Below are 20,044 nucleotides of genomic sequence, written 5' to 3'. Positions count from 1 at the left end.
TTTTTGGTTTATTTGTTATGTTTTGTGTAGCTGAAATGAAGGTAATTGTTACAGCAGTTTGGTAGAAGTGGAGAGAACAAAAAGCAAGGAAAGTAGCATTTCAAAAATAAAAGCAGCTTCCTGTCTACCAAGGGAAATGTGTTTTTATCTAAAGAAGAATGTGGTTTTTATAAAAATAAGAGCGGGAAGTATTTTGTATCCAGTATGTATCTTCTAGATACATCTTTAATTTTAGTTCAGGCTCTTTGAGTCTTCCATTTTGAATACCTAGTTTTCAGTCTAGATCAATTGGTGTAAAAGGGAGGGGCTCGAAGTCTAGTATTTCATGGGCTCCAAATTTTTAAAATTTTAAAGGTTTTGATTCCAAGGGTGTTTAAGTATCTTTAAGTACTTTATTCATACTGTCTTAGTCAAACAATGTATGCTGGACAAAGAACTGATAGCAGTATTATTTCCTTACCATAGTTCAAGGCTTCTGGAGCAGTCCATTTGATTGGAATTTGCTTTAATCCTGAAGATGAATATACTCCATCATCTTCTTGACGAGACATCCCAAAGTCACTAATTTTCAGAACATTATTTTCACCTACTAGACAGTTCCTTGCAGCAAGGTCCCTGTATTGGGAAAAGATACAGCCTTTATACCAATACAATGGAAACAATATTTTTATATTCAAAAGCTAAATGAGTTTAGGCCAAAATAATCTCCTCATCCTTTCTGTACCAGGAAAAAAAAACCCTAATTCACCAGGGAAGCAAAAAAAATGTGCAATACATTATAATTCCTGGAAAATAAAATGCTTTTGCACCAACAGTATGAGAGCATCTAAGGAAAAAAACATACTAAGATGACATTACTTTTGAGGATTATTTCCAGTACAATGAAGAGAAACAAATTAGGCTTGATGTAGAAACCAGCCCAGCTTCTCACAACTGTTTAATGCAGAAGAGAAAGAAATAATATACCTAAGTTTATACTTTAAAATATATATTTATTATGTATTAGATTTATTATAGTGGCCTACTCCAAAAGATTCTTCTTTACTATTGATTGTTAATGAGATATGTCCTTTAAAGGTCAACCATTTGTCTCTTGATATTCCAATTGTATTTTCTAGTTTAAAGACCATATTCTTAAGCTTTGGTGTATTGCTCATTTTAAGAAAGATTTGATCAAATGTATCAGAAAATATTGGAAGTATATGTTTTGATCTACAACTTTCACATTCTTTGATAATGATTGTACTTGCTGGACCTGATGGAAGTTGATAATTTAAAACATCTGGAGGGCACTAGGTTGAATCTCCCTTTGAAGAATATTTTTGAATTACTGTCCAACACAAGAAATGCCACCTCCGTTAGGGATTCATAACACATTTTCATTATTGAGTATACTCAACAGAGGGCCTTTCTAAGAAAAGCTAAAAAAGGCTTTTCCTTGATGCTGAAATTGTAGTAAAATAGCAGGTCTCCCTAGGGAAATGCTCCATAGGAAATAAGCTCCAGATTATCTCCTGTATTATTTCCAATGGTGAAGGCACCCAGATAAGAGTTTCAAATGATCCAACAGATGCCTGAAACCTAAGCAATGTTATTGGAAAGCACCAACAGTTTGAAATAAATTCTGAAGTGAATAGACAACCAATGAAATTCTTCCAAAATCAGTGTGATTTGGTTTGAACATCTACTCTTAGTAGTCTGCAAGCTGCATTCTGATAAACTGGAGCTTTTATATTGTTTTCAAATGCAGTATCACACAGAGAGGATTCAAATAATCCAATCTGAAAGTCATCGAAGTAAGATAGCCAACAGTAGGCTTTTTCTGACAGGGAGAAACAGAAATTCACTCTGGTGTTCTATAATACTGTATTTACCTGAAAGGAATTAAAATCTGATTTTAAAATGATCTTAAGGAGGAGGAGGAGGAGGAGGTGGCGGCGACCAAAAAGAATAAAAACATGTACAAAATTCTTGTGCAAACTTGCTAATCTAGATTTGCCAATTCCAGCTGAATCAAATGTTGAAGATCTCTCTCTTCCCAAAATAAATGTGTACCTATGTGTGTGTATATACACTGCTACAGGCCATATTCCCCCCCCCCGCCAAAACAGACTTAAGACAAAAATTAAATAATTAATAGAATAAACTGTTGATTAAAATTAATTACATGTAAAATAAAGCATCCCAACCATAAAAATGGTCCTCCACCTTCATGTATATGCACAAAGCATTCTTTTTCACACTCATACTCACAGTCATGCCCTTTTCTCCTTCATCAAAAACAGCAACAAGATGAAGAAAAGGAGAAAGGGAAGAGGTAGATATATTAGGAAAGATTAAGACAGGATGGAGAAGCAGGAAAACAAGAAAGACTGATGAAAACTCAAAATATTATATCTGATTGCCCTGCAATAAATCTCACTGCATTATTGAATTCAGTGATGCTTCTAGTCTTGTTCAACTGTTGTGAAATCTTGCAAAAGTCTACTTCAGTTCTAGGAGGAGGATGAAAGTATGTTAGTTACACCTCTCCTTGTTGCCCTCAAGTGGAGAGGTCTGTCTACAATGAGGAATGGAAGAGGGAGAAGCCACCATCACTATTGCTTTTCTGAAAAGTGGAATCATCTTCCAAACCTTTTTCCTTGTTGCCTTTTATCAGGGCAACCATAATGGCTTCCATCCCAAAAGCAGATCTACATTATTTGTATTAGGCATAATTTGTCCTGTCAAGAGTTCTTTTTACTATGGGGGAGTAGAAATCTAATACATAATCAATCAATCAATCAAGAAATGTTTGGAACTGAAGCACAATCACACTAAAAGCATGTCATAGCAAAACCTAGAACTGCTTTTAAAATGCACCTGGATTCAACTATAAACAATTATGGGAAAATGTCCCTTCCTATATTTTAAAAAAATTAATCGATGCTGTCATCACTGAACTAAGACCATGTTCCTCAAGGTTGTGGCTTAGGATCATAGTAATTAATGTATTTTGATCATCAGAGCCTTGGAGGATCAACTTCCTATCACTTTATTGCAGCTCTCACAGATTTAAATAATTGGAGAATTATGCTGCTGACAAGCAAAGCTAAAAAATAAATAGAAATCTGAAATCAAAGGCAGAAAGGCTTGGTAAAAACTGCAGTAGAGAAACTCTTCTCAACTCAAATATCTCTAAAAGCATTCCAGAAGAGCTTAATTTTCCTTTGTTTATGGGCACAGCTGTCCAAAGGAAATATGTTAAGCTATTTGTACACAAGTGTTTAATACAGAGAATTATAGTTATAGCTTTAATAGTAATTCCTGGAAAAAAAGATGTACGAAGAATTTGCCATTTACTTTCATCATCAACTGTGCTAATGTTACTAACAGATAGGTTGCTATGCATCTATAATGAATTATGTTTTTAAGAATTAAGATTTCTTTAAGGATTAAGATTATAAATTATACAGGCTTTTAAATGGAATTTTATTTATATGCAAGTTGAGTACAAGCCATTGATTTACTTGTTTTTTCTTAGGTATAAACTAAAGTCATTCTAATGAAAGGTGATAAATTATACTAGTTTGAGTGATGATACTGAACTAACATCTCAAAAAATATGCACATTTTAAATGAAGGGATGGAACATTATTTCATACTTATTAAAATACAATATTGTGTTGCTATGGATAGGCAAATTGCCCACTCAAAGGAAGATTTCATGACAGGCTCAAAAACTACAAAGAAATGTAAGAAAGTAAAACTGAAGCTTTAATTTCAAACAGCTATTATTCATTCATGACCTATATGCCCATATTAAGCAACCTTCTCTCTTGCTTAGCCAGGAGAAGTTTAATTATCTTGGAAGACTTCAATGTGGATGTAAATTCAGCCTCGTGGAGAGAGAATACAACTTCCTCAGTATTCAGTAACAGGTTTAAGCTCTTCCAGGACATATTAGTGACACTATGTCATCTAAACAGAAGTAAGGTATACTTGCTGGAATCAGTACTGATTAGAAAATGGGCAAAGAATTTTCCTTGCCTTATGGTACCAACATGGATGCTGACATCCAAGTGACATGGGATGTTCATGCTAGAACGACAACTTCTGTAGTCAAGCCAAATTTAGAACTTGAAATGCTGCTTTTATATGTTTAAAAAACACCTCTAGTCTGGGATGATCTGCAAAAAGAAACTCCACCAAGAATACTGATTAATAATCTTCAGAGATTTTTCCTAACTAGACTCCATTTTAAAACCAGAAACAATTCTGCTTGTGCTGGTAGTGAAAGAGAGCAGTAAAGAGGCAGCGATGCTTCAAATTCCATGATTTAAGTGATCCTGATTCAAAGATCCTGAATCAGGGCATAAGAAAAGGTATAAGAGGACAGTAACAAAAGGCAAGGCAAGGCAAATCTTTGTCTTTAGGATTCCTGAAAATTTGTCAAAAATGTGCAATACTGTCCAAATGAACTAATTTTCAACAAAAACTGTTCTAAAAAATTATTTGTGGAATTTATCTACTGTGTCAATCCTCATGGTTGATTACAAATATTAAAATAGCAATAAGAGTAAATAATACACTTTCAAACTTCATAATAAAACTACAATATAAAATGCCACCTACAGGTAAGCAGAACCTCAAACATTTTTTTATGGTTTTTCAATATATTCTGAAGGACTTCATCTTCAGGGAAAATATGTTGTTAAAAGGGTTGACATTTACATTGTGTTATGAACTCAAAGAAATTTTTTTTTAAAATGATGTATCATTGGTATGTAATGCCAAAGAAATTGTCTAGAATGTATAAAGGCATTTCGTATGTACAGGTGGTCCTCAACTTATGACCATTCGCTCAGCGACCATTCGAAGTTACAAAGGTGCTGAACAATGGTGGTTATGATTGCTCCTCAGAGTTACAGCCATCCCAGCACCCACACGATCATGTGATCGTGATCTGGGTGCTTGGCAACCCGTTTGCACTTACAACCGGTTGCCAAGCATCCCATGATCAAGTGACTGCTATTTGCAACCTTCCCTACTGGCTTCTCCAGAAAGTCAATAGGGAAGCCGGCAGGGAAGTTTGTAAGTCATTGGGGTAAGTGTCCCACAACTGTGCACCCTCCCCAGCCCCTCTGTGCTCACACCAGCCACTTGCATACCCTGCATACCCTCTCTGACCCTCACCCCCATGCAGCACCTATTGCACAGCCTTGCACAACCTCCCCAACCCATATGGTGCCTCTCATGTGTCAGGTTCGGTCAGCACGAGGCTTCAGGGAAGCACGGGGTTGCAGGGAAGCTCGCAACCAGACCACGCGGAATCCACCGGCGGTAGCTAGCGGGGAAAAGAGGAACCGAAAGCGCCGCTAATTAACGAGCCACCTGCGGCCAGCTAAACAGGAAAACCGCAGCGGAAGCTTTTAACTATGAACTGATAACGGCGCGAGCAAGCAAGGAACGGGGCCGCAGGGCAGCGAAACAAGATCGCAACGCAGCACAGAACCCGCGGGTCTGCACGTAGCAGGGAGGGACCAACCCAGCCGGAGGGGGACTGGCAATCAAGGACAATGGACTCTGACCGACCCTGCCATCATGAACGATCAGGGGGGACATTGGGGGGCCTAATAGCCCACAGCTGCAACGCGATCACGAGGCGGGAAAAAGCGCGGGAAGGGGGGAATATAACAAGTGATGCACTTGTACCAAGCCAGTCCTGGCTTTGCTTGTGACTACTATGTTACGCATGAGTAAACCTTCTTTGTGAACCACACGTGTCACGAGAGTTTCTCTGTCGAACGGGGCAAATCTCACATAAAGCCAGGACTCACCGTCAGCGCTACCCGGTACCACCGAGGAGCGTTTTCTTTCTCAATACAGGCATGACCAGCGACGAGGAATCCGTGGGTCAGCTGGAGCGCGAGGGATCCAGGCTCGCGGAAGGGCGGTCGGAGCCGCCCGGGAGCGACGGGGCAGCGGCCAGGGCCGGGCGCACTCCATCCGAGCGGTGGTCGATGGGCGTGAACCAAGGACCAGACGATTCAGGCGTTACGATGACCCGGGGTTCGGGGTTCCGGAACCGTGAGTGGAGCGAGAAATTCGCCCGACTAGAGGAGAGAGTCAAGCGACGCCTAGACGCCGTGGAGGCGATGCTCCAGACCCTACTACAGAGAGTGGGGCCACCGGCGGTGAACGAGGAGGCGAGCGACAGGGGGGGCGGTCCGACACCCCCGCCGGCACCACCCACGGCGCCCCGGTCGGAGGACCAACGGGCGGCAGACGCCCTGAGACTTCGAGGTATCACTGGGAAGTTCTCAGGGGACCCCGAACAGCTGCCGCACTTTCTGACGCACGTCAGGGGTTCATGCAGAGGGGTGGTCACCTATTCGCTAGAGACGAGGACAGGGTATCCTACGTGGCCGAGCTGCTAGATGGCCAAGCAGCCAGCTGGGTGATCGGGCTGTACGATGCCAACGCGGCGGAACTACGGAGTTTCCCGGACTTCATGCAGGTGCTCCGGGACAGATTCGAGGACACATTGAGCGCCAAGCGGGCGGAGGACGACATCCTACAGTTCAGACAGCGGGGCAAATCGGTATCGGAATATGCCCTGGAGTTCCGGAGGTTGGCCAAGAAGCTCGCGGACTGGCCGGAGTCCCTGAAGGTGAAGTATTTTAAGAGGGGACTCAACCCAGAGATCCTGGAACGGGCACTGGGGCGGGACGACCCGTCCACAGTGAAGGATTGGATCTGGCTGGCCGGAACGGCGGAATCGGCGTGGCAGCAGATCCAACAGAGCACAAGACGACGGGACCAGGCGAGGGACCGGCCGAGGGAGAGGACCCCCGAGGAGAGACGGAGCGGTCGACGGCAGTCCACCGGGAGGCGAGAGGCGACCAGAGCCCCGAATCTGTGCTTCCGATGCGGAGGCAGAGGCCACCGAGCGGCGCAGTGCCCGACGGAGCGGGAAGGCGCCCCACCACGGCCCGAAGTCAAAACCCCGCGTGCGAACGGGAAAAGGACCGGTGACCGACCGCGGAAGGGGGCAGTGGCGGCGGTGACCGAGAAAGGACGCGGGGGTGGTCGACCCCGGAGACAGCATCCTCCGGAGAGGACTCGGAGCCGGCGGGAAACGAGGCGCGCTCGCACTGAACGGCGTCCCAGTGCGAGCAGGTGAGTCGAGGCGCGCGGACCCAATAGGAGACGAGGACTGCCCACCGTTCCGGGTGAGGATACACGTCCGGGGGTGAGATCCGGAGGGGAGGCGCAGCTACGGGCGCTACTGGACTCGGGCTGCACCCACTGCTTGATGCACCCAGCGGTGGTCTCGGGGCTCGGGCTACAGCTGAGGCGCCTCCGGGAGCCCATTTCATTCAGCCAGTTAGATGGCACGCTGGCAGGGGGGCCAGCTCAGTATTACACCGAGCCGGTCCAGATGACGATCGGGAGTCACCGGGAAGAACTGAGGTTCGTGGTGGTCCCGGTGGCCGACTACGCGGTGGTACTCGGCTTGGCGTGGCTGCGGCGGCGGAACCCACGAGTCGACTGGACGGCGGAGGCAGTGCGGTTCGGGGTCGACAGACCGGCGAGGGGCGAGAGCAGAGGGGACCGAGCCGTGGAGACGGAGGCAGCCGCAACCACCGGCGGACAAGCGGAGGGTCCGGGACACCGGGAGACGGGGCGAGAGCAGATGGGGCCCGAGACCCGGGCGGCAACAGCAACAGCAGCAGCAGCAGCGCCGGGACCCCGGAGACCCGCCACGATCCCGAGGCGAGGGGAGGCAGCGGCGACTGGCGAGGCGACCGCAAAGCGAGGGGCCGGACCCGGGGAACCCCCGACGGGCGGCGGAATCCCGAGGCAGTATCGAGACCTGGCGGCAGCGTTCGGGGAGAAGGAGTCCGACCAGCTCCCACCACACCGGCCCAGTGATTGCGCCATCGAGCTAGAGCCAGGAGCGACCCTGCCTAAGCCGAAAATGTACTCCCTGTCAAGGAGGGAGATGGGGGCCCTGCGCGAGTTCATAGACAAGAACCTAGCGCGGGGATTCATCCAACCCGCGAAGTCACCATTAGCGGCCCCGGTGTTATTCCGGGAGAAGAAGGACGGCTCGCTCCGTATGTGCGTAGACTACCGGGGGCTGAACGCAATCAGCACGGAGTACAAATACCCCCTCCCCCTGATGAAGGACTTGATGTCGCATCTGTCGAAGGGGAGGGTGTTCACAAAACTGGACTTGCGCGAAGCCTACTTCAGAGTTAGGATCCGCGCAAAAGATGAGTGGAAGACGGCGTTCAACACCCCGCTCGGAAGCTACCAGTTTTCCGTGATGCCGTTCGGATTAAAAGGGGCCCCGGGGTATTTATGCAGCTAATTAATGAGGTGCTGCACGACCTACTCTACCGGGGCGTCCTGGTCTACCTGGACGACATCCTCATCTACACCGAGACCCTGGCGGAGCACGTGAGCCTGGTGCGCACGGTGCTCCAGAGACTGCTGAAGGCACAGCTGTACGCAAAGCTCTCGAAATGCGAGTTCCATCGAGAGCAACTAGACTACCTCGGCTACCGAATATCCAGCCGGGGAATTGAGATGGACCCGGCGAAAGTAAGGGATGTCCTGGGCTGGGAAGCGCCGCGAACCCGGAGGCAACTCCAAAGCTTCCTAGGGTTTGCGAACTTCTATCGTCAGTTCATCCCGAACTTCGCCCAAATCGCCCTTCCCCTAACCGACCTGCTAAAAACCAAGGGCACTGGGAAACACCCCAAGCCCAGCATGGCACTCGCGTGGACTGCAGAATGCCAGGGGGCGTTTGAGGAACTAAAACAGCGGTTCACCGCGGAGCCGATCCTGCGCCATCCCGACCCAGACCGGCGGTTTATAATCTAAGTGGATGCATCAGACGTGGCAACGGGAGCAGTCCTGCTCCAACCCAGCCCGGAGGGGGCCATCCACCCGTGCGCCTACGCCTCCCGCAAATTCACCGAGACGGAGAGGAGGTGGATGGTGTGGGAGAAAGAGGCGTACGTGGTCAAGTGGGCGCTGGCCACGTGGAGGCATCTACTGGAGGGGGCAACTGAACCGTTCGAGGTGTGGACGGACCATAAGAACCTCGAGGCCCTGAAGACCCCGCGTAAGCTATCCCCCAAACAGGCACGGTGGTCCCAATACTTCGGGAGGTTCAGGTTCACACTGAAACACATCCCCGGGAAGCGCAACTTCTTAGCGGATGGACTGTCTCGCATGCCCCAACACGCCAGCCTATGGGAGGAGATCGTGGACTCCGTCATCCCCGCCAGCAGGCTGGCTGCAAAGGCGGTGACCCGAAGCCAGACCAAGGGGGAGCGACAGGACGCGGCGTCTGAAGTAAGGCAAGGGTTCGCGGAGGCGGCGGAGCGGGACGATTGGCTCAAGCAGAACCGAGAGGCGCTAACCGGCCAAGAGGGGTTGTGGTGGCACGAAGGAAAGCTGTACGTGCCCGAGGGCTGCCGACGGGAGGTCATGGAGAGAGCCCACGACAGCCGGAGCGCGGGGCATTACGGCTTCGTAAAGACACTCCACTTAATCCGGCGGCAGTTTTGGTGGCCCACGCTCCGGAAGGACGTGGAGGCGTACTCGGGGGGTTGCCCGGTGTGCACAACAGCGAAAGGAGCCAAAGGCAAACCTAGAGGCCTACTCCAGCCGGTAGCGGAACCCGACGGCCCTTGGCAAGAGGTCGCCATGGACTTCATAGTGGAGCTCCCGGAGAGTAAGGGGAAGACCGCCATTTGGGTGGTCACGGACTTATTCTCCAAACAAGCGCACTTTGTAGCGTGCCGGCGAGTCCCCACGGCCGAGGGGCTGGCGAGACTGTTCGTGCAACATGTCTACCGACTCCACGGCGCACCTCGACGTATCGTCAGCGATCGGGGCGGCAACTTCATCGCGCGGTTCTGGCGGGAGTTCCTGAAGCGGGTGGGGACGAAACAAGCCCTATCCTCCGCGGCGCACCCGCAGACGGACGGAGCCACGGAACGCCTGAACGGGGGCTCGAACAGTACCTGCGCTGCTACGTGGGGCACCAACAGGACGATTGGGCGGAGCTACTACCATTCGCGGAGGTGGCATACAACAACGCCGTCCACAAGAGCACCGGGTTCTCTCCGTTCAAAGTAGCCACCGGGAGAGATTTCGTCCCCATGCCGGAGCTGCCTCAGCCGGAATCCCAGATCAACTCCCTGGACGCCTGGTTCGCCCAAATCGACGAGACCCGGCGAGCGGCGCACGCGGCATTGCAGAGAGCCAAAGCCGACTACAAGAAGCACGCGGACCGCAAGAGGCTCCCCGAGGAAAAGTGGGAAGTGGAGGACCAGGTGTATCTGTCAACCAAAAACCTAAAGACGCACCAGGCATCGAAAAAACTCAGCCCGAGGTTTGTGGGGCCGTTCCCCATTTCGGAGGTCATCAATCCGGTGACCGTCAGGCTGACGCTCCCGAAAAGCCTCGGGAAGATCCACCCGGTGTTCCATTGCAGCCTGCTAAAGTTGCACCAGCCGGGGAACGCCTGGCACAAGGCGGAGGGAGTACCACCACCCATCATGGTCGGGGGGGAGCAGCATTTCGAAATCAACCAGATACTGGACGCCCAGAGGCACAAGGGGCAGACCCAGCTCCTAGTGCAATGGAAACATTTCCCCAAGTCCCACAGCGAATGGGTGAGTAAAACCCACATAAGGGCGCCGGACCTAGTGCGGGACTTTTACAGTAAATACCCCGGGAAGCCGAAATAGGACCGAGGGGGGGGAGTTGTCGTCAGGGGGGCGGCATGTCAGGTTCGGTCAGCACGAGGCTTCAGGGAAGCACGGGGTTGCAGGGAAGCTCGCAACCAGACCACGCGGAATCCACCGGCGGTAGCTAGCGGGGAAAAGAGGAACCGAAAGCGCCGCTAATTAACGAGCCACCTGCGGCCAGCTAAACAGGAAAACCGCAGCGGAAGCTTTTAACTATGAACTGATAACGGCGCGAGCAAGCAAGGAACGGGGCCGCAGGGCAGCGAAACAAGATCGCAACGCAGCACAGAACCCGCGGGTCTGCACGTAGCAGGGAGGGACCAACCCAGCCGGAGGGGGACTGGCAATCAAGGACAATGGACTCTGACCGACCCTGCCATCATGAACGATCAGGGGGGACATTGGGGGGCCTAATAGCCCACAGCTGCAACGCGATCACGAGGCGGGAAAAAGCGCGGGAAGGGGGGAATATAACAAGTGATGCAATTGTACCAAGCCAGTCCTGGCTTTGCTTGTGACTACTACGTTACGCATGAGTAAACCTTCTTTGTGAACCACACGTGTCACGAGAGTTTCTCTGTCGAACGGGGCAAATCTCACATCATGCACCCCCCTGCAACCTTGTGCACCCTCCCTGACATTCCCTCATACCCCCACACACCCTCTCACTCCCTCCCCCACCTGGCAGCAGCCACTTATCTGCCTGCAGGCCTTGGACTTGCAACTTCCTGCCGGCTTCCCCACTGTCTTTGCTTGTGGAAAGCTGACAGGAAGTTGCCTCTCCTAACGACCATGGATTCAGTTAACAACAGCATGGGGACTGCAGGGATTTACAACTGAATCACTTAGCGATGGAAATTCCAGTTCCAGCAGTTGTAAGTTGAGGACTACCTGTATGTTGGAAATGTGAACAACATGAAGAAGGAACATTTTATTATGCTTGATGGACATGTAAAAAAACTAAAAAAAAATTGGATTTAATTACACACTGATACAGAGGATGTTAAAAATTATATTCAATTGAAGCCAGAACTTTTCCTTTTAGGACTAATGGATAAATAGTTAGAAAAAAGCCATGGAAGATTATTTCAATATATGATTACTGTGGTGAGACTATTATATACACAGAGATGCAAAGATTCATCACTATTCACTGTGGACGAATGGTTGGTGAAACTGACAGATCTTGCTGAGATGGATAAACTAAATTCTTTGATTAGAGAAAAGACACTATCTACACTTATTGGTGACTGGAAACCTCTTATTGACTTTTTGCGTAAAAATGAAAAAAAATGCACTTGTGATTTCTGATTTTGATGATTAGACAGGATAGATTATAGAAAGAAGAGTATTATGATGTAACATTAGAGAGAGAGGTTAAAATATAATTGTACTTATAACTGCTGTGAAGAATATCGGAAGCCACTGCTTTGTATCTTTTTTCTTTCTTTTCTGTTTTTCTTTAACTTCTTTTTCTTGTATTTTTTGCTCTCTGATTTCTTTTTCTCTTTTCTTCTTTTTATATTAGTTTTTATTGTCTTTTTTAAAGTTTTAATAAAAATTATATATATATTTATATAAAAATTCGAGGGTTGGCTTATTTGTGGATGGGCTTATCTGTGAGGGTATAAAAGTACTTTAAAAAAGTATATGCATGGATAAACTCATCCAAGCCAAACCCAATTTTTGGCGTGTATTCTGAAATCTAAAATAGTTGGCTTATCCATGAGTATGTATTTTAATGTCCAATGAGAAATCTACAAAGAGGGACCCTGCAGGTGACCTGATAATAGAGCACCAGAAGCCGTGGGAGAAGACCCCATGCTTACAGACTTGTGTGAAGTCTGTTTAAAGGACACTGGGTCTGCCCAATCCACTTTCTAAAGCACGTTTAAATGGACCAAATTTAAAGTGTAGAGACCTTCAGAGCAGCAGAGCACCTCAAGCCACATGGGTGAGTGTACCTTTGATCTGGGAAAGATTAAAGTAAAGAGGAAGGAACCAGTTACAAAAATTTAAAAAAGAATTAAATGCCAAAAAAAAAAAAAAAATACTTGGATTTTGGAATAAGAAAATTAAAAAATGGACTAAAGGGACAGTTAAATTTGTAATATTGCCTCATTTAAAATATTTTTTGAATTAAATAAACAGATAATATATATCTCCGTGGGAAAGAAGAATGTTTAAATTTGTTAAGGAAGCTGATTGCCTGTGTTAAACAAAGAGGTAAGTAGAACAAGAAAAGAAACATGAAATTCAGAGAAGATCATGTGATTACTGAAGTACGGAGTGCTGAAAGGGACTACAGTGTTATGGACATGGGGGAAAAAAGCCTCTCTTTTATTTTTACTTCCATTTTACGGATTTCAAATTTGAAATAAAAAAAATGGTTATTACTAAAGGGACTGAAAGTTATAGAAGCGAAGAGAGGATTATTGGACCACTCCAGAAAAATATATTTGTTTATGACAGATAAATTCATAGAAGAGGATACTATTTCATCAGCCAGTAAGATAATTATGTGTGTATAAAATGGAGATATATTGAAATACCCACAATGGAAGATAAAATAACAAGTAGTTTTGCAGAATACTGAACCTTTTATGGACTTTTTGCTGCAAATGGAAAAAGCTAAAATGATGATTTTTAGATTGGACGATTGAAAAAAATGTTGAATAAGAGGACGAAGGGAGTATGGTTATGTTTAAGAGGGAGGAGGGATGATAGTTTTGATTGTAACTACTGTAATGAAGGTCGGAAGTCACTTTTTAAATTATTTTCTTCTTTTTTCCCTTTAATTGTATTGTTTCCTGCACTTTTTCTTTTTTCCCCCTTCTTTTATATATTTTTTATTTTATTCAAGTACAAATTCTCAATAAAAATTATTAAAAGAGATGGAGGAGTGTAAGTCCCCAAAAAATTTCCAGAGAAGACATGTTTTTATTAGCCAGAGGACACAAGTGGAGACCATCCTTTCTTCAGGAGGCAAGCTGTTCCACAGGAGGGGAGCTGCCACTGAGTATGTTTGCTGTCAAGCTCCGTTCTGCCACACCACCTGTTGGGGGGGACCCTTAGTAGGTGCTCTCTGGCCATCTGGAGAAACTATGTGGGAAAGGCAGTCTGTCTGGTACCAGCCCCCAAGCCATACAGCATTTAAAGGTAGCAACCAGCACTCAGAAACATACTGGAAACAATGCAGCTTTGGCAACAGCATTTAACATAGCAGACTAGCCAATAAGTGTTCAGGCCGCTCATTCTGGATGAGTTGAAGTTTCTGGGTGGTCTTCAAGGGCAACCCCATGCAAGCAAATTACAGAAATCTAATCAGAAGATGACAAAGGCATGAGTGACCATTCTCAGTACATCCTAATACAGTACAGGCAAGGTTGCAACTGGTGTACCAAATGAAACTGGGCAAAGGCTTCCCTATCCACAACTTCCACCTGCTCCTCAAGCCAGAAGGATCTCCAGATTAAAAACCTGCTCTCGTGGAGTATTACCCCATTAAGAATCAGATATGATACAATCCTGGAATCAGAAAGTATCTGAATTAACAGCTACTCCATTTTGTTTGGGTTGTGTCCGAGCTTGCTTCTTTCCCATCTGCACCCTGGCGAGTGCCAGGACAGGTGGTCTTTTGCATCTCCTGTTGGGCCTGTGATGTACAACTGGGAATGATACCTCTAATCCTAACTATTTCAGAATAATCTCCATCAACCAATAGAGCTTTCCACTATATTTACAGTTATTTCCAATAATCAGTATCTGTGATACTTGTATTTTGTATGTACACAAACTGGGAAAATGGTGTGTCGAATATAATTATGCCAAGTTATGTTACTTCTTTACCTAGGGCAAATCTACACAGCCTTCTTGCAATGGTGTAAAGATGGTCCACTGACTATTTTTTGACTATTTTTCCACATGCCTCTGTCTCTATCTTAGTCTCTTCCTACAGTTTTTCCTAATATCCTGCCTCAAGATGCTATATTCAAACAGTGTACATCAGGAGGTAGCCTGAAATGACATATTCTGTGACAGCAAACTTGTGGTTCCAGTAGGTTCTGCTGATGTCCTGTTGGACCACATCCTTTAACCTTCATCCACCCGGCAAATCCTGTTTTGGCTGCATGGGAGATTGGAATTCTGGCTTCTGCAGCATTTCCCCCCTTTTTAAATGGTATGGTTCAGTGGGTACCTCAGAGAATCCAAAGTCTTGAAATTGGCAAACCTTTCTTGGCTTACAGGCTTAACCCTTTTCTCAAACTCCAGCATTTCAACAGCTGCCCATCATCTGCATCTCAAACACTGGTGACCAAGATAATTATTTGCTGCCATCTATTGGTCACAATTTCAATGGTTAATCTATAGAGTGCAAAACCCTGAAATTGACTAGCCTTTCCCTGGCTTAACCTGCAAAACTGAAAGTGTACCTGAAGGATGCAGCAATTTATGTAGATTGTGTTTTGGAATACCCTTCCTTATGATTGCTGTTCCAAGAAAGTCCTGGTTCCTTGCTTCTTCTCTTCATCTTGTGTTCTTAGGACAGTTTACAACTCCAGCACTGATCCTCACAGCTAACCTTTCTTAGACTCCAGCTCTTCAGCAGCATTTAAACACTGACTACATCTTAACTGCACAAAACTAAACAACAGATGGTAGCCAAGAGATGCCAAAAAGAAAAAGAAAAAGAAAAAGAAAAAGAAAAAGAAAAGCGAACTCTTGCTGCCACCTAGTGGTCATTAGGTCAATTATCTCAAGGATTAACAGTTCAAGAAGTTAATGAGAAAACAGGAAAAAGGAAAAAAAATGCAGAAGCTGTCAACTGGAGATGGACGGCTTTTCACATGTTGGATGAGGATGGGTGTCGCTGACATTTCAGAACCACCAATCCTGTTGCTTAGAATGTTGCCCATTAAAGCTCTGTGGACAGCAGCTCAGGATGTTCTGGATGTCTGCCATGAGCATGCAAGGACAGCAAGATTTTAGATGGCAGGATTTCTGCTGACTCCAGTATGGAAGGGGACCATGGCAAAGCAGGTCTGTGGATATGGCCCTAGTGAGTATGGCTACTGTTCTGAGATCTAGAAATCTGTATCTCCAGCACGTTTGTAGCATCATCTCTCCTTAATCCATGCCCTCATATTTATTAGTAGCTGCTAGTTAAGGCAATGCTTCTCTCTGTTATACACTCTAAAACAACAGAGTAAAGGTATATGTTGCACCTGCTGTTCATACAATTAGAAGAGGATACTGTTATATTAAGAAGGTTAATAAAGTATTCAAAAATATTCTCAAACATTGGTGTTATTCTTATGAATGAAGCAGTTGCTCCAGATAATGTATATTGACATTTTCAAGTTGTTTGATGCAATTTTTATTACTCATTGTAGTACATATTTGTGTTCTGTCTCCACAAATATAAACATCTCTCTCTCTCTTGATTTTATATAATTTCTTCTGCCCTTACGATTGTTCCAATGGGCAGAATTGAAATGTGAGACTACAATATGAATAGAGCTTTTTCCTATAATTCATTTATATCTTGAAACAAAGGTCTGCAATTCAACTTCTTCTCTGTCTTAACTAATTTCTTTTGTGCAGTTGGAAAACATGTCCTATCTTTGTCCAATTTCAGTAATACAGCACTGTGTTTGATAAGACTTTATTTACAGTGGTATTATATTAAGACCTAATCACAGATACTCTGGATTTCTCTACTTGCAGCAATGCCAGCTGATTTATTTATTTATCTATCCAATTTATATGGCCACCCATCTGCCTGAAAAACTCTGGGTGACAAATGAACAAGAACAAGGAATTACATTAAGGCAAAAACCAATTAAAACTATACTCAGGCTCAATAAAAACACAAATTGTTAGGCCCATGCACATGTTCGGCCAGTGCTCCCAAACTAATGTCCCATCCCCAATGACTGGGGAAGAGCCATGTCTTCACAACCTTGCGAAGGCCAATAGAGTAGAGGCTGCTTGTATTTCAGGGAGGGAAGCTATTCAAAAGGCAGGCACCATAAGAGAGAAAGCATGTTTCCAGGGACCTGCTGGATGACATTGTGTTATTAATGGTACCTGGAGCATACCCCCTCTGCCAGATCTGGTGTGGAGGGCAGAGACCACTGGAGAGAGGCAGTCTCACAAATAACCTGGTCCCATGCTATGTAAGGCTTGAAAAGGGACAACCAATACCTTGAATTGCACCCAGAAGCCTACTGCGGCTCACTCAGCAGTGATGTCTCATGCGTGTACCACACTGCACCCAAAACTGCACATGCCACTGCATTCTGGACCAGCTGAAGCTTCCAAATGCTCAAGGGCAGCCCCATATACAGCACGTTGCAACAGTTCAACTGAGAGGTGACTAAGGTGTGAATGACTGAGCAGTGTCTCATGATCCAGGAATACATGCAACTGGCACACAAAATATATTTGTGCAAAAGCTATCCTGGCTACGACTACCACCTATTCCTTGAGCAGGAGCTGTGAATCCAAGAGGACTCCCAGTTTGTGCATTGATTCTGACTTGGGGAGTGTAACCCCATTCAGGGTTAACAATAGAAAGTAACCGGATCCAGGGAAGACCTAAAACCCACAGCCACTAGGTCTTGTCAGGGTTGAGCCAAAGCTAGTTCTTCCCATCCAGACCTGCACAGTCTCCAGGCACTGGAAAAGCACCTCAGCAGCATTACTTGGTCGGCCTGGGACTAAGATATATAACTAGAACTGTTAGTACAGTATACTGATGATACTCGACCCCATGCTGACAGATGACTCATGCAGCAGTTTCATGTAGATGTTAAATAGAAGCAGGGAGAGAGTAGAGCCCTGCAGCACCCTGAAAAATAGGGGCCTAGGACTGGACCTCCCCCATCAACACCAAGTGGAACCAGCTTCTGAGGAAAAAGGAGAACCACCGAAGAACGATGCCTCTCACTCCCAACCCCTTCAACCAGTGATCAATGGTACTGAAGGCCAGTGAGTAAGTAGGGCCAGGATGCACTACTGCCATCCTGAGCCTGTCAGAGGTCATCAACAAGTGTGATTAATGCCATTTCAATACCTCAGCCTGAACCCCAACTATCACAGGTCCAAATAATCTTCTTCCTCCAGGGCCCTTTGTACTGTAGCTGTAGTTCTACCACCTTCTCAACAACTTTCCCTAAAAAGGGAGGGTTGAAAACTGACAAAAGTTGTCCAGTATGGTTAGGTCCAGTATAGTTGGGTCCAGCAATGGTCTCTTGAGAGGCAAACCACTGCTTCCTTCAAGGAACCACCTCCACCCTACTTATCACCACTTCATCCAAGTGACATGTCACCACTTGGGAAGCCAAGACTAACCAGGAGGCACATGGATCTAATACACAGGTGGCAGAGCTCAACACTCCAAGCACTCTTTCCACTTCCTCAGTAGTAACTGGATCAAACTCCACCTAGGTAATTGGATAAGACTGGACACCAGTCACTTCTTCAGGACCAGGACAGATGCAATCCAATTCCAAGCTGATCTGCATGACTACAGGTAGTCCTCGCTTACCGACAACTCGTTCAACAACAGTTCAAAGTTGCAATGGTGCTAAACAAGTGGTACTTATGACTGGTCCTCGAAGTTTCGGCCACTGCAGTGCCCCCATGGTCACGTGATCACAATTCAGGTGCTTGGCAACCAGCTCACACTGATGATGGTTGCAGCAGTGTCCATGGTCATGTGATTGCCATTTACAACCTTCCCTGCTGGCTTCCCATAAGCAAAGTCAATAGAGAAGCTGATGCAAGTCACTTTGGTAAGTCCCCCCCCTCCCCATTCCTGCACACCGCACCACACCTTTCTTCCCTGGGCCTCCCTGCACTCGCACACATGCACACACCCACTTGAATACCATCAGCCTTGACAAAATCACCATCAGCAAATTGCAAAAGGCAGCTTTACTTGGAACAGCTTACATCCTGCAACGATACCTTTAACACCATCAAACAACAACATCTGCCTATCCCAGATCCTTGGGAAGGACTCGATAGGTAGATAAAAATGCCAAATCCAGTCTAAACATCTGGCTGACTGTGCAACCAACAATAATAATATTCTATGCTGTGTGTGAGTAACACCATCAGCATTGACAAAATCACCACTAGTCAATTGCAAAAGACAGCTTTACTTGGAACAACTTAGACCCTGTGACGATCCCTTTAATATTATTAAACAGCATCTGCCTATCCCAGGTCCTTAGGATGGACTTTCAATAGTTGGACAAAAATGCCACATCCAGTCTAAACATCTGGCCGATTGTGCGACCAATCATAATAATATTCTATGCTGTGTATGAGTGACTTCCTTCCAGCCTATCCCACTAGGATCTAATTTGAAACGTTAAGGTAGCTGAAGACTACATCTAACACTCATATGGATTTGACAAAAAGCCACATAGGCTGCATAGTCACTGTTTCATCTACCTGGTGTGAAACTGAGCAATGAAAACAAAACCAAAAGGGAAACTTTTTCCAGCCATGTATATATTGGACATTGTCCAAATTACCAGTTTTAACAGTTGAGGAATTTAAGAACCAAGGACTTAAGAGAAAATTTTTGATTTATTTAAAAAATGCAATTTTCTTTGTAAAATAACACAGCTATAAAGGATGCATTAAGCCTAATGATACATGAATGCAGATAAACCTGACTACAATATGTAAATTAGATCTGGAATACATACAATAAGGTGGAGTTAGTGAAACCAGATTAAGAAAACATAGTAACAGTTCATTTAAGACTTTACTTACATAATTTGTTAAACAAAAACTGGGTATTTCTCAACACTTGTAAACAGAGAATAATTAGAATATTCAAATGCAACACTTTCCATAGTTTAGAGATTTCATATTATACAAACATATACCCATTTTGGGGCATCTTTTTTCTCTTGCAGCTCTTAAACATCTGCAAATCTGCTCTGGAGGATTCCCTAATTCTTTGGAGTAAATTGATGGGTGGGGTGGGGTGGGGATGGGGGCTCTGCAGGCTCTACCAGAAGTTTCCATTCCTTGTCAGAAGCATCACACAGTTCAACAATTTATTTCTTAGTTAAAGCCATTAGATAATGGCAGAAGTCAAGCAGAACTGAGCTTATTCTGTAGGTTTTTACAGTAAATATGGCATTTGGAACAGACAGACTTGCCAAATGGTCTGTAGATGGACTACCAGGCTGTTTTCTTTTGGAGTTGCCAACCAAATTATTGTCATTTTTGTTTGAATGGATGAAGCTGCTTTTCTCTTCTGT

General features: G+C 45.6%; 1 protein-coding gene across 4 annotated transcripts in view; it reads right to left on the bottom strand.

Annotated features, from left to right (window-relative positions):
• The window catches only part of FER (FER tyrosine kinase), a 213,106-nt gene that overhangs the window by 13,068 nt on the left and 179,994 nt on the right, over nt 1-20,044 (bottom strand). For all 4 annotated transcript variants that reach the window (XM_088129770.1, XM_088129773.1, XM_088129772.1 and 1 more), the window contains one exon: nt 461-615. In XM_088129770.1, the coding sequence (XP_087985896.1) occupies nt 461-615 (155 nt within the window). The remainder of the gene's footprint in view (nt 1-460; nt 616-20,044) is intronic.

This window comes from Python bivittatus, unplaced genomic scaffold (genome assembly GCF_059951505.1).
Source record: "Python bivittatus isolate LINGU-HERP-01145 unplaced genomic scaffold, Pbiv_v1 ctg000850_np1212, whole genome shotgun sequence".
NCBI lineage: Eukaryota > Metazoa > Chordata > Lepidosauria > Squamata > Pythonidae > Python > Python bivittatus.
This window is presented reverse-complemented; position numbering and strand designations above follow the sequence as displayed.